Raw genomic sequence first — 13222 nt, 5'->3', positions numbered from 1 at the left:
ACAGAGTCCAGAGTTGTCTGCTGGGAACAAGGCAGATGGACTCAACAGCACTCCTTACTGTTCCCCAAGCAGCAGGGAGACCATTTCCCTTTCCAGTCTGCTTTATGTTCATGCTTGCAGCAATAAAGACAGCTGTCTTTATTTGCATGCCGATAAAGACATGCAAAGAACCTGACCAGATATGGTGACAGAATATAAAAATTTCCAAAATAAGTAATTCTAAAACAAAATGCTAAAACCCCTGCTGCACCCCAAACTCTTTGGAAGTGTTTGTGGGAATATTAAAAGACCCTTTGTCTTAAAGGTGGATGTCCTGTGGCATCAACTCCGAAAAGGAGAGATATCAAGAACCAGTCCTTTATACACATTGGCGTAGAGTAGCTCAGGCTCCGGCTCCTCCCAGAACACTCAGGTGGAACAGAGACTGAGGAGCTGACTGAAGGTGATAGTGAGAAGAAGGAATTGCTGAGAGTTGGGACGGGGTCAAGAAGCATTTCTATGAAAAATGGAAAGTTTATTTCAGAGAAAATTCCTCTAAGCTATTATTGCCTTTTCTTCCCTAGACAGTTTTCCTGAGCCCAATAGAACAGATGTCCAACAGCAGCTCCCTCAACGAGTTCCTCCTCCTGCCATTCACAGACACGCGGGAGCTGCAGCTCTTGCACTTCTCGCTTTTCCTGGCCATCTACCTGGCTGCCCTCCTGGCCAACGGCCTCATCATCACAGCCGTAGCCTGTGACCACCACCTCCACACCCCCATGTACTTCTTCCTCCTCAACCTCTCCCTCCTCGACCTTGGCTTCATCTCCACCACTGTCCCCAAATCCATGAGTAATTCCCTTTGGAACAACAGGGACATTTCCTACTTGGGATGTGCTGCTCAGGTCTTTTTCTTCCTTTTCTCAGTATCAGCGGAGTATTGTCTCCTCACTGTCATGGCCTATGACCGCTACGTTGCCATCTGCAGACCCTTGCACTATGGGACCCTCATGGACAGCAGAGCTTGTGTCAAAATGGCAGCAGCTGCCTGGGCCAGTGGCTTTCTCTATGCTTTCCTGCACACCGGGAACACATTTTCTCTACCCCTCTGCAAAAGCAATGTGGTGGAGCAGTTCTTCTGTGAGATCCCCCACATCCTCAAGCTCTCCTGCTCAGATTCCTACCTCAGAGAAGTTGGGCTTCTGGTGGTTAGTGCCTGTTTATGCTTTGGGTGTTTCACTTTCATTGTGGTGTCCTACGTGCAGATCTTCAGAGCTGTGCTGAGGATCCCATCAGAGCAGGGCCGGCACAAAGCCTTTTCCATGTGCCTCCCACACCTGGCCGTGGTCTCCCTGTTTGTCAGCACTGCATTTTTTGCCTACCTGAAGCCCCCCTCCATCTCCTCGCCATCTCTGGATCTGGTGTTGGCTGTTCTGTACTCGGTGGTGCCTCCAGCATTGAACCCCCTCATCTACAGCATGAGGAACAAGGAGCTCAAGGATGCCATTAGGAAAGTGATTTCATGGACCTTTTAAAGCAGTGGTAGTTTTTCCACATCTCTCCACAAATGACTCTTTCTGTATCCTGTAACTGGATTGAGCATTGTTTCTTCATGTTATTTTTATTATGGCTTTTACTAGTGATAATAATTGTTATCGTCTTCCTACACAACTACTTGTATTCTTTCCCCCTTTTACGGTGTCTGTTCTGTCTCACCTGATACCCTCAATTGTGTTGAATGCTGGACAAGGACTGGCTCCCTAACAGTATGTCTGTAATAAAGTAATTTCTATCAGTACAGTGGGTGAAAGCTGGGCTTTTCCTCCAAAGCTGGTGTCAAGAGTAGGCCCAAGGACTTGCACCCCTCAAGGACCTGCTGCACAGGATTCTCCATGGGTTCAGCAACACAGAGCTTAGAATCAGGTAATGATCTTTCAGAGACCAAGGGCTGGTTTGACAATTCACCCATCAGACTCCAAGGATAGTGGAGACACTGAATGGTCATGGATTTACACATGCACAGCTCTTGTACGTATTAAGGCACAGTGTCAGACGGCTGTTCTCATGGAGGGGCAGCTGGAGGTGTCAGGAGAGCACAGAGATCCTCCTGGGACTGCATATGCCTGGGATGGCCTGTGAGTAGAGCCTCATAAAGGGAGGTCCTCAAGGATGGAGTTTCTTAGAGGTAAAGCACTGGGTATTCGCAGGCAAAAGAGGACTCTGCAGTCTCAGGAGAGGCAGTGAGGACTCAACTGTTAGAAAGAAGGGAGAACGGAGAGCCCTCTGGGTCACCATCTATCAAACACCAGGGGCAGGATGCATAGGCACAACTGGACACAATGAGCACCCTTGGAAATGCTCTGCAGTCCAGGTGCCCTGGACTGTGCAGTCATCTGCAGTCCCCCGGAGGGATTAGAGGTCATGATACCCATTTGTTTGGGTCTGACTCCTACCCCCGGTCACAGGGGCAGTGAAATGTCACCCTTAGCCATTTTATTCCCCCCTCTCCCAGCTCCATATCCTTCCCAGCTCTGGATCCCTCTGTACTGGCCATTTGGTACTCAGTGGTGCCTCCAGCACTGAACCCCCTTGTCTATACCATGAGGAACAAGAAGCTCAAGGAGGCACCGAGGAAACTTCCTCAATGGGTACAATGTCAGTGCCAAAATCTGTCCTGTGTGCAGTCACTTGTCATTCCCATGTACCTGGCATGAAACATGTGCCCTTCATTTCTTTCTTTCTCAATGTTTACTCTTACCTGCCTGATAAAATAATACTAAATGATTATTTAAAATACAATACAACAATACAGCAGGAACAAAAGGAGGACTAGGGAAAATACACGCTTGCTGCTAAATGGGCCTAGAGACCTGGTGAGACAGGACACACAAAAGGCCGACTTTGCCTCAGGCTTTAATGCTAAGAGTGACCCTCAGGAATGCTAGGCCCTGGAGACCATGGAGAAATGGAGAAAGGAAGACTTTCCCTTGCTGGAGGAGGATCTGAGTAGGGCTCACTTCAGCAAACTGGACACCCACAAAACCATGGGCTCTGAGGGGACTCTCTTCCACTGTTCAGTGCCCACGTCTAACAGAGCTCCATGAACTGGGGAAATTGAGTCCCTCCAGTTACACTGCTTGCGGCTCTGGCCCTTGGCAAGTGACCTTCACACATCAGAGACTCTCTGAGCACCGCCTGATAGATGCAAAAAGGGGCTCACATTGGAATGCTGCATTTATGACACTGCATCTCGCACTGCTTTCATGCCTCCTGACGTTTAGCTTGCTTCCCTTTACCCCTTCTCTGTTTGCCACACTGCACCATTGCATGTGTCACAATCACGTCTCAAAGTGCACAAGTGGCAATTTCTCCTCTGGTGTTATTACTGTGTTTCACACCTCAGACAACTTTTCACCTGTGACCTGCATGGTCAAAGTGACGAATGGGAATAGAAGAAGCTGAGCGCAAGGAAGGACCTTGCTCTACCTTGCTTGGTCTTGTTACAGGCATTGCCTGGTTCAGGCTGGGCTGCTTTTTCTTGGAGAGCAGCAAGAGAATAAGAGAAAAAGCATATTTCCCTTCTTTTTAAAGTCATTAGGCAATAATTTGCATACTGCTTGTAATGCACACTTGCTACTCAGGGCCATTAGGGCCAGGGGCTTGGGGCATGCAAAGGAGCATGATGAGAAAGAAGAGCACCGGCACAGCTCTGGGGCACACGGGGCGATGGAAAGAACCAGACGCCACTGGAAAGAATGGTCTTATTTCACTGTTAAAATTAAGGCAGTTCAGAATGATACCTTTAACAAAATAAGCTTATTACACACTGGTGTAAGCATCAGACAAAATAAGCAAGGCAGTGCACCTAGCCATGAGTATATGAGAAAGAGAATATTAATTAAAAGATACATCACCAATTGCCTAAATATGTCATCATCATCCAGATCTGCATTCGCTGGGGAGTCCCTGTTGCAGCAAGGATTTGGAGAACATTCCCAGCAACCGGGAGGTCTTACGTAGTGCATGCACCCGTGAGGTCTCAAAAATCATGGCAAGAGTGTCCATCATTTATACAGCCAAATCAGCAAATCATGATAACTTGCATTTTCTTTGTGAGGAGTAACATCTGATGTGGCGTACTTTCCCTATCATGTGCGATGGGGATCTGCTCAGAGCCCAGGTCTTGGATGGGAGGGTTCCCTTCAAGGTCAAAAACAGCTGCACGAGAGCTTAAAAAAGCTACAGTTTAACAAGCCTCCGTGCAAGCTGGCATGAGCAGTTCTACAGGTGAGTGTTGTGCACTGCAAAGGCAGTGCCGTATTCATCTCTAAGTCAACCCCGACTTGGGCCTGTCGTTCAGGCTTTGGCACTTCAGTTCCTCACGTTCCACTCTGTCGTGACACACCAAGTTATATTCGTCCCCACATTATGGGGCTGCCAAGAGATTTCTTTGGTAGTGGGAAGGAGCATGAAAAGAGGAAACAGGACCAAAATACAGCTTGGGAAGCTCAGATTGGGCAATAGGATGAAGAAATATCACTTGAAGGGTAGAGCAGTGGTGCTACAGGACACCCAGAGCGAGTCTGTCACCACCAATGGCTTTGTGTTTCAAGAAACAGCCACCGAGGATGAAAAAGCTCTCAATGAAGGGAAGGAGAACCTCTTGTGAGAACTTGCTGGGGAAGCAGATTGGGTGTCTATAGTCTGCAGGGACACAGGAGCAGGTCTAGGATGACCCATGGCAGAGATGGCCAAGGGCACTGCCAAGGCCCCAACACAATGGAGGTCTTCATCCTCTTGACTATGGCTGTTGTGTCTGTCACCGAGGCATACCCCAAATCACCAGGACTTCTTTACCCCCTTTATCCTTCTAGGGACCCTGGGAGTTGTCGTGTGCTTGTCCTGCACTCAGCATTGCATACCCTCACCCAAACACTGATGCCAGGGAGGACATGGGCAACACATGGAGGAAAGGATCTCCCTTCTCAGGGTTTCTCTGCCTGTGCTTGGCCAACGTGTGTTGACAAAACACATCAAGGGTGTATTCGGCATCAGAGCCGCCTGAGTATTTCCTCTACCTAACTATTACCAGTGATTATATTTTTTAGCTTTAATCAGCCCCTGGTGAGTTGTTGTAGTTAATGGCCTCAGTGGGATCCATTAATGCTCTACAAAACTTTAGGGTTTCCTTCGGACTTTGACTTCTCCGCTGATTTCTTCAATCTCCTTTCAATAACTGCAATTCATGGACTCAGCTCCAAGTACTGCATGGAGCTCATTAAAAAGCAAAAAGCCCTGATAAACCAGGACTCTCCTTGCTATTTCCTTCAACAGTCCATGGCTAATTGGAGAGGTTTGGGATGTGTAGCTGAAAGCTGAAGACAACAATTATATACAAGTATTTCATCTTTTTAAAGTTTTCTATTATTATTCTAAAGAATAGGTGACTGTGGGAGCATATCTAAGTAATCGAGGTTTCCTGATAGATGACGAATACGATGAGCCGGACTAAGACCACGGCAAAAAGATCATGGGAAAGTCACCAGCTGCAAGAACACAGAAGTAGGAGAGGAAGAACCTGTAAAAAAGCTTATCAGTGCAGGATAGAGGACTGTGTGTGGGCAAATCATGTAAACGTGTGCCCCCGATATCTACAGCCAACCTAGTATGGTAGAAGATGTGTGGACAGTAGTTTGCAACCAATTGCAATGTAAGTGTATGCGTGTCTAGATGACTTAACAGAAATGTAGTAGATAAATAGACTGCTGTAACGCGAATAAAGTGATTTCTACTAGACTCATATTGAAGCCTTCAGGAGTCACGTCTGGCCTCCCGCAGGTGACAGCACACCATCGAATTCATAGCCATCCAGAGTGACTCCTAATTAAGTCAGCACATGTAGGAAAAGCAGTGTCTCAGAGATCAGGCACCGTATGCACAATCTTCCTCCCCACCTCCCCAGCCCTACCATTTCCCTCATCAGCCTCTTGGGAATTTAAATCACTCCTGTTGAAAGCTAGCCTAAGTCCACCTAAGTCTGCACTCAGTGTTATAGCTCACCTGCCCCAATTCTCACCTGCTTTACTTAGACAACTGGCTGCAAACAGGCACATGGGGATCTTCTTTTAGTTACAAAGAAACAAAAAATAAAGCAGAGTATAGTTTCATGGAAAATAATGACCCTCTTTGAATGTATGCTAAGTCCATACAATCCGTACATATAGTAAGGACTTGGCTAATGAGGCAGACTGCAGAAAGACAGAGCAAGCTTTAACTCCGCTAAAGGGCAAACCAGCCGCTGGGTCTCTGAGTGAACAGAGTATCAGGAGGAGTCACAATGTGTCCAGATAGTGCCCTAAAGGGGATGTTAGAAATTGTCACTTGAAACAGGACATGTGGGAATGGGAGATTTAGGTAGACATACAGGAGACAGGGGAGAGAATGGGCCAAGACCCTCGGCATGAAGAGCTGGGCTCACAGCATCACTGATGAGCTGCCACAGACTGAAAAACAACCCACAGAAGTCCTTCCTTTGGCAGTGACTTGGAAAGCCACATCTCTGATGGGATTCCAGGGAGATGGTGTTTCCCTTCTGTAAGATGGTCCCCAGGACTATGCAGAGATGAGGAAGAGCGTGAAGGGAGGTTGCAGGGATATTTGCCAGCTTCATCAGCTGCAGAGCAGGGAGCCGGTCATCTCCCAAACTGTTGAGTCAAATGAGATGGGGACTGATGAGTGAGATGGGGACTGCTGGATCAACGCCCGCAGCCTGGACCTCAGTTCTTGTTCCCAGGGATCCTGCTGCTCTCCAACAAGGCTCCCAGCATCGGGAGCTCCTTCCCGAGGTGTCACACAGAAACTGTCACTGCAAAGACCCCTGTGGATCCCAGGCTGTGGCAGTAGCTGCTCAGGGCTGGAGGCTGCCGCAAGAGTCCTGCCTGAGGGTCCCACCTTGCTCAGGGGACAATGGGGCAGCCAGGACTCCTGGGGCTGGGGCTTCCCTGAGCCCCAAGGTTCCTGTGGGGCAGCTCCAACCCTTGTGTGGGTGCTGGGGGCAGATGGAGAGAATCCAGGGCAGGTTTCCCTGGCACTGGCTGCCCCTCTTCTCCCCCACGCCGGGGTGGGCAGTGCTGGCTGAGCCCAACACAGCAGCTCACACAGCCCCCCAGGCCCCCACACCAGCACCCCCAGCCCCGAGCTGGGCTCCCCTCCCTGCCCCGGCCCCGCACAGACCCCAGCAGAGCCAGGAGCCCCGCGGGGCCTCACAGCCAATGGCTGCGCTGGGCACGAGGAGGTCACTGCTGCCGCAGCCCCTGATAGGCCAGCTGCAGGGAGAGGGCGTGGCTGCTGCTTGGGAGGTCCCCGCTGCGGGCAGAGCTGATTGGGCAGCAGCAGGGCTGGCTCCGCCTGGTGACTGTGAGGTCACCGCTCCCGCAGCGCCTCATTGGGCAGCAGCCGGGCCCTGCGCGGCTCTGCGCTGCTGAGATCATCTCCGCGGAGCAGCTGCTGAGCCCGGGCTGGGCTCCTGGCGGGGAAGGGCTGGGGAGGCCATTGCTGCCCTGGAGGGCAGGGACAGAGAGCTGGGCGGGACGGCGCTGTGACGTCATGTCTTTGTGAGTGCCTGATTGGCCGGCAGCAGGCAGGCAGGCGTGGGCGGTGGGTGGGGGGTGTCTGTGGTGAGAGGAGCTGAGAGGGCAGCAGTGGTTCCTGTGTGGGGAAGGGGTTTGAGGAAGCTGCTGTCTCTGAAGGCCACAGGCAGCAGCAGGGATGTGGTGGGGTTTGCACCTGTGAGGTCACCTCCATGTGAGGAGATGAGAGGTCAGAAGAAGCCCCATGTGCCTGTTGGAAGGTGCTGGTGGTCTAGAAGTGCATGGAAGGGATGGAGAGTTGGGCTTCCTGCATCTTGGGGCACTTTGGGGTGTCCTGTCTGATGCCATGTGTGGTACTTAGCCCTGTGCGTCCTTTGTGCAGAGGGGCACGTGTAGGCTGTCCACCCTCTGTGTAGGTACGGAGGTCGTGGAGAGCTGCAGTGCAGGATGGCCCCAGTGTGTCCCCAGGGTCTAGGTGCTCCGAAGGGAGGAGGTGTCTGGAGAGAGTGGCGCTCTGCTCCCAGAGCCCAGCCTGCCATCGCAGGGGCCTTCTGGGAAACCAGGGATGCACAAACATTCTCCGAACTCCATCTTCAGGGATAATCCAGAGCTCTGCTGGGACCTGCATTCAGCAGGGCAGTGGATCCCCCAATGCAGGTGCAAGGAATCTGCTCTTCTGAGACAGGCTGCACTGACTCTTTGCTTTGAAAAGTCTTCAGCAAGGTTTCTTGGTCTGTGGTACTTGAGATGGAAATGATACATCAGAAAAGTGTCAATGTGCCCTTAACATGTCTTCCTTCCAGAGGGCTTTAGCCAGGACAGTGGTTCCTGCCAGACTCAAAACCATGGGTCAATCCAGGTAGCAAACGTGGGGAAGTTTTTCCAGATTCCTTGAATTTTGCCAAGCTTTGCTTTGTCTGACCCGGAGGAAATCCATTTATTATCTTGGACCTTAGTTGGTCCTCGGGCTTTTCCATGACACCTCCAAGTAGTGTTTCTGCCCTGGGTGTAGTTCCTGGCACCCAGTCTGTCTTTCAGATTCATAGAGCACCTTGGATCTCCCACACTTTTGCATCTGGGTCCCTCAGGACAGGCCCCCACACTGCAGTGCTGCTGTGCAGACTCCCATATGGAGCCTGTAAGGCACTGCTGGCCTCAGGAGCTGCATTTTGACTTGTTCACAAGGTGATGAGATGACCATCTCCCAGCTCCCCAGCTGCTGAAGCTTGTGAGCATCCCCACAACCAACGTTCCTCTCCTCCTAGTCTTTGCACAGTCCTGGGGCCAATCTTGCAGAAGGGAGACCCCATCCCCCTTGATCCTGTCAGAGATGGGACTTTCCAAGCCACTGCAAAGGGAAGCACGACCTTTACTCATTTATTTGAGTTACTTACTCAGCCTCTATCATCCTGTCTATGGCACATTGAGCACCCTTTTGCACCTTGGAGTTTCTGCCCTTTCTTCTCTCCTATCTCCTCTCTCCCCTGTCTCCTCCATGTCTACTTAGTCAGCAGGGTCATGGGAAGTGCTGGTTTAGGGAGCGCCCTTGAAACTCTTAGTTGTGCAGCTGAAGGCCTGATGGGGGGAAGTGTGGGACACCTCTGTCTTTCCATGTCCCCTCCTGCTCCCAGCCAGATGGTTCCGGAAAGTCTCTGGGAAGAGCAGAACTTTTGGTGTTGGTGGGTTTGAGTTTCCTTAGCACTGCCAAGTCGTGTTTGGGCCGTTCTGAGCAGCCAAGAAAATACTGCTTCTCAGGGACTTGCATTAGAGCTTTTTGCCTGCTTTTGTGCAGAAGCACAGACAAGCAAGAGCAGCATGGCCCACATCACAGCCCAGGACGTGTAGGAGTTGTGTGGCTCTCTCATTCCCACATGTCCTGCTTAAATTGACAAGTTCTAACCTGACCTTCATGGCACACGACGTGGACATTGTAAAGCTGCAGGATTGGGAATCCTCCCATTACTCTTTATTCACTCAGCAACCCAGCTGCTGGTTTGTGCTTCAGGGAGTTTAAAGTTTGCTCTGGCTTCCAGGAGCCTGTCCCCCAGGTTCTGCTTATATCTAGCCTTACCTTTCTCTCCAAAAGATATCCAGTAAGGCTCTCCCTTGTTAGAAAGGGGACCTCATTGTTGGCATCTTCGACTTAGCCTACAGTCAAAGACAATATTTACACTTTATGAAAATATTCACACTCTATTTTTCTTTCTTTGCAACTAAAAAGTTCTGTGCCTATTTGCAGTGGGACATTTCCAGATTTCCTAGTCATTGTCTGATGAAAGAATTTGTAATGTTGGAATCCATTTCACTGCACTCTTTAGTTAAAGAAAGGAGGTGATTATTTTAGTTGACTACAGTGCACATTTCCCAGGAGGAGGGAACACAAGGGACAGAGAAATTGGTGAGTTCAGCTGTTCCTCTGCTCCTGAGCGGGGCCAGGCTCCTGGGATGGAGGCAGCTCGTGGCAGCCTGGCAGCACTGCCCAGAGACAGCCGAGTGCAGGAGCAGCTCCTGTGCCAAGAGCAGCAGGGCTGCGGGCACTGCCTGCTGCTGCGGACAGCAGAGGAGAGAAGGCAGAGAGAGGTGGACGGCAGTGTGGAGCGGGAGGACAGAGCAGAGCTGTTGTGGGAGCAACCTTCACAGCCCTTGTCACGGTGGGTCTCTGGCTGCAGGGCAATGCTGCTGAGGTTCCTGGAGGGGACTTCTGAAGCCAGTCCAGGCCATTACTGATGGGGTTTTTACCGCTCGCACTCCTGCCTTCTCCTGTGCAGAACAGGGGGAGATGCTTCCGAGCAGCATTCCTGTCACCCCAACAGCGGGACAGGGCATGCTGCTCTCTTCTGCCAGGGGTGGCTGCAGGAGTGTGAAGCCAGGGTCTGCGCCCAGGTCTGCCCAGCGCTGTAATTCAGAGCAGTGTCCCTGTGCCCAGGGACAGTGAGCCTTGCCACCTGCAAGGGTCAGTACTCAGCCTGCCCAGGGAGCTCCCCACTGGGCTGTGGGGAGAAGCTCTGAGCGAGAGGAGAACCTCTGGCAGGGCAGGTTCATTCTCCTGCTGAAAGGCTGGAAGGTCAGGGCCGCCCATAGCTGCAGCTCATCATGAGGACACTTTGAGAGTAGATTTTTCCAGAGGACTTTTGTCTGCATGGTGGAAAAGGAAATGCTGCAGACGTGTTTAAACAAGGGCTCAGCATCTTCACCAGCACCCTGGAGGATGAGTAGTTTTGGAAGTAGCTTCAGCACTCCTCAGTCTGCAGAAAGCTGCAGAATGAGGAGCAGCACCAGTGTCCCCTTTCCAGGCTCACTGGAGATTCTTCTATTAACTCTGTAGCACTGCAGAGCGGGGGATGTCCCTAGGCAGTTTCTTGCTACTTGGAGAATTCTGTGGGACTGAGCTGAGTGCTGAGTGAGTGGGAAGGGGTCTGTGTAGGGACAGAGGAACAGCTCCCAGCAAGGAGACCTCCAAACAGCAGAGAGATGGTTGATAGTGAGAGGAAACTGCTGCCAGAAACCTCATGTGAGGTTGGAGTACAGGAAGTTCTCTGCCAGCCCTAGCAGCACAGATGCTTTCCCCTGAGAAAGCACCCTGTGTCTTTTCTGTGCCACCCAGCACAGGAACAGGGACTGAGCTGATTGTCCTTCAGGAGTCCCCAGCTTCAAGACACTGGGTCCTCCCTTGGGGTGCTGTTGGGCTGTGCCCTGCCCTATGGAGGGTCACAACTCTTCTGTAGGACACTTACATTGGCTGAATGCCCCATGTAGAAGCCAGAGAGGGACTAAAGAAATGAAAATACTGCTGGTGGGTGGAGGTAATCTCTATGTGGGCAGATGAAATAATCACTGTGTCTCCTTTCCTAGAAGCTGCATGTCCAAATCTCCCTCAGGATGAGCACCACATGGCAGAGGCCGCCTTCTAATCATCAGAGCCTTGTGCTACATTACAGCCCCTCCATGACTCTTGGAACACCTGACTGAGAAACAGAGGTGAGCTTGGAGATCTGCATTCTGCAAGTGAACACACTTTCAGCACAAGCCAGTCTCCTTTATGGCTGAGATTGTTCCTTAGCTGATAGAGTTGCACACCTAAAGCAGCTGGGAAAGGAACTTACATGGAGACCTGTTGTGTTGGCTCTATGCTAGGGCACAGAGAGAGCTTTCGCCTCTCACAACTGAAGCTTCAGATAGGCAGCTAAATGAAGATCTTGCCAAGGATAAAAGGAATATTTTTGTGTGGAGGAGGGATATGTGTATCTGTTTCTGTGAGAAAGGGAAAAGGTTTTGCAGAAAGTTTGTCTTAACTTGTCACTGTCTTTTTCTTCTTGGATCTTCTCCCATGACATGAAGGAGCAAAATGTCCAACAGCAGCTCCCTCAACGAGTTCCTCCTCCTGCCATTCACAGACAGGCGGGAGCTGCAGCTCTTGCACTTCTCGCTCTTCCTGGCCATCTACCTGGCTGCCCTCCTGGCCAACGGCCTCATCATCGCAGCCGTAGCCTGCGACCACCGCCTCCACACCCCCATGTACTTCTTCCTCCTCAACCTCTCCCTCCTCAACCTTGGATCCATCTCTACCACTGTCCCCAAATCCATGGCCAATTCCCTGTGGGACACCAGGGCCATTTCCTACTCAGGATGTGCTTCCCAGGTCTTTTTTTTCCTGTTTTTGTTTTCATCAGAGTTTTATCTCCTCACAGTCATGGCCTATGACCGCTACATTGCCATCTGCAGACCCCTTCACTATGGGACCCTCCTGGGCAGCAGAGCTTGTGTTAAAATGGCAGCAGCTGCCTGGGCCAGCGGCTTTCTCAATGCTCTCCTGCACACTGGGAACACACTTTCCCTACCACTCTGCCAAGGTAATGTGATGGAGCAGTTCTTCTGTGAGGTCCCCCAGATCCTCAAGCTCTCCTGCTCAGACTATTACCTCAGGGAAGATAGCCTTATTGTCATTAGCCTTTGTTTAGGCTTTGGGTGTTTCACTTTCATTGTGGTGTCTTATGTGCAGATCTTCAGAGCTGTGCTGAGGATTCCCTCTGAGCAGGGCCGGCACAAAACCTTTTCCATGTGCCTCCCTCATCTTGCTGTTGTCTCCCTGTTTCTCAGTACTATCATGGTTGCCTACCTGAAGTCCTCCTCAATCTCCTCCTCTGCTGTGAAACTGGTGCTTGCGGTTCTGTACACAGTGGTGCCTCCAGTAGTGAACCCTCTCATCTATAGCATGAGGAACAAGGAGCTCCATCATGCACTAAGGAAACTCATTCATTTGGTAGTAATTCATCAGCAGTGAGTCTATCTCTTCTCAGAAGCAATTCCAGTTTATCTCAGGCAACACTTGGGCTTTGGGAGTTCTGTCTGTGATAATCATTTTTGTGAATGAACAGTTGAAGTCATCCCACCTTTCCAGAGGTTGAATCACCTTCTTTCTGACTGAGATGCCTTCTGTAATTCTGCTGATCACTGGGTCAGAGTGGCTTCCCATGGATCATGTCCATAATAAAGGGGGAATTCTTTAGTGCTGTGCCAGAATACTTTGTCCTTCTAAAGTTGGAGCCAAGACTGCACTCAGGGAATTGCACCCAAAAAGGCTCTGTTGCCATGCTCGGATTTTGCATAGGCTAAGGAACATGAGCTGGTAAAGTGATGAGTAGGGGAAGGGGGTT

At 50.8% G+C, this 13222-nt stretch overlaps 2 protein-coding genes across 2 annotated transcripts; both read left to right on the top strand.

Moving 5' to 3' along the window:
• The first annotated feature begins 590 nt into the window (after nucleotides 1-590).
• LOC148592379 (olfactory receptor 14A16-like) lies at nucleotides 591-1514 on the top strand. Its single transcript, XM_088535113.1, has one exon. The coding sequence runs from the start codon at nucleotides 591-593 to the stop codon at nucleotides 1512-1514; it is 924 nt and encodes a 307-aa protein (XP_088391239.1).
• Nucleotides 1515-11913: 10399 nt separating this feature from the next.
• On the top strand, nucleotides 11914-12849 carry LOC148592378 (olfactory receptor 14A16-like). Its single transcript, XM_088535118.1, has one exon. The coding sequence runs from the start codon at nucleotides 11914-11916 to the stop codon at nucleotides 12847-12849; it is 936 nt and encodes a 311-aa protein (XP_088391244.1).
• Nucleotides 12850-13222: the final 373 nt, after the last annotated feature.

The sequence above is a fragment of the Tinamus guttatus genome, unplaced genomic scaffold (genome assembly GCF_059628265.1).
Source record: "Tinamus guttatus ecotype Peru unplaced genomic scaffold, ASM5962826v1 Tinamus_guttatus_pri_ptg000616l, whole genome shotgun sequence".
NCBI lineage: Eukaryota > Metazoa > Chordata > Aves > Tinamiformes > Tinamidae > Tinamus > Tinamus guttatus.
Note: the sequence above shows the minus strand (reverse complement) of the source record. Positions and strands in the feature narration are given on the sequence as shown.

Bases quoted from the DNA above. Each gene is read 5' to 3' on its own strand.
- LOC148592379 (XM_088535113.1), top strand. From the start codon at position 591: ATGTCCAACAGCAGCTCCCTCAACGAGTTCCTCCTCCTGCCATTCACA.
- LOC148592378 (XM_088535118.1), top strand. From the start codon at position 11,914: ATGTCCAACAGCAGCTCCCTCAACGAGTTCCTCCTCCTGCCATTCACA.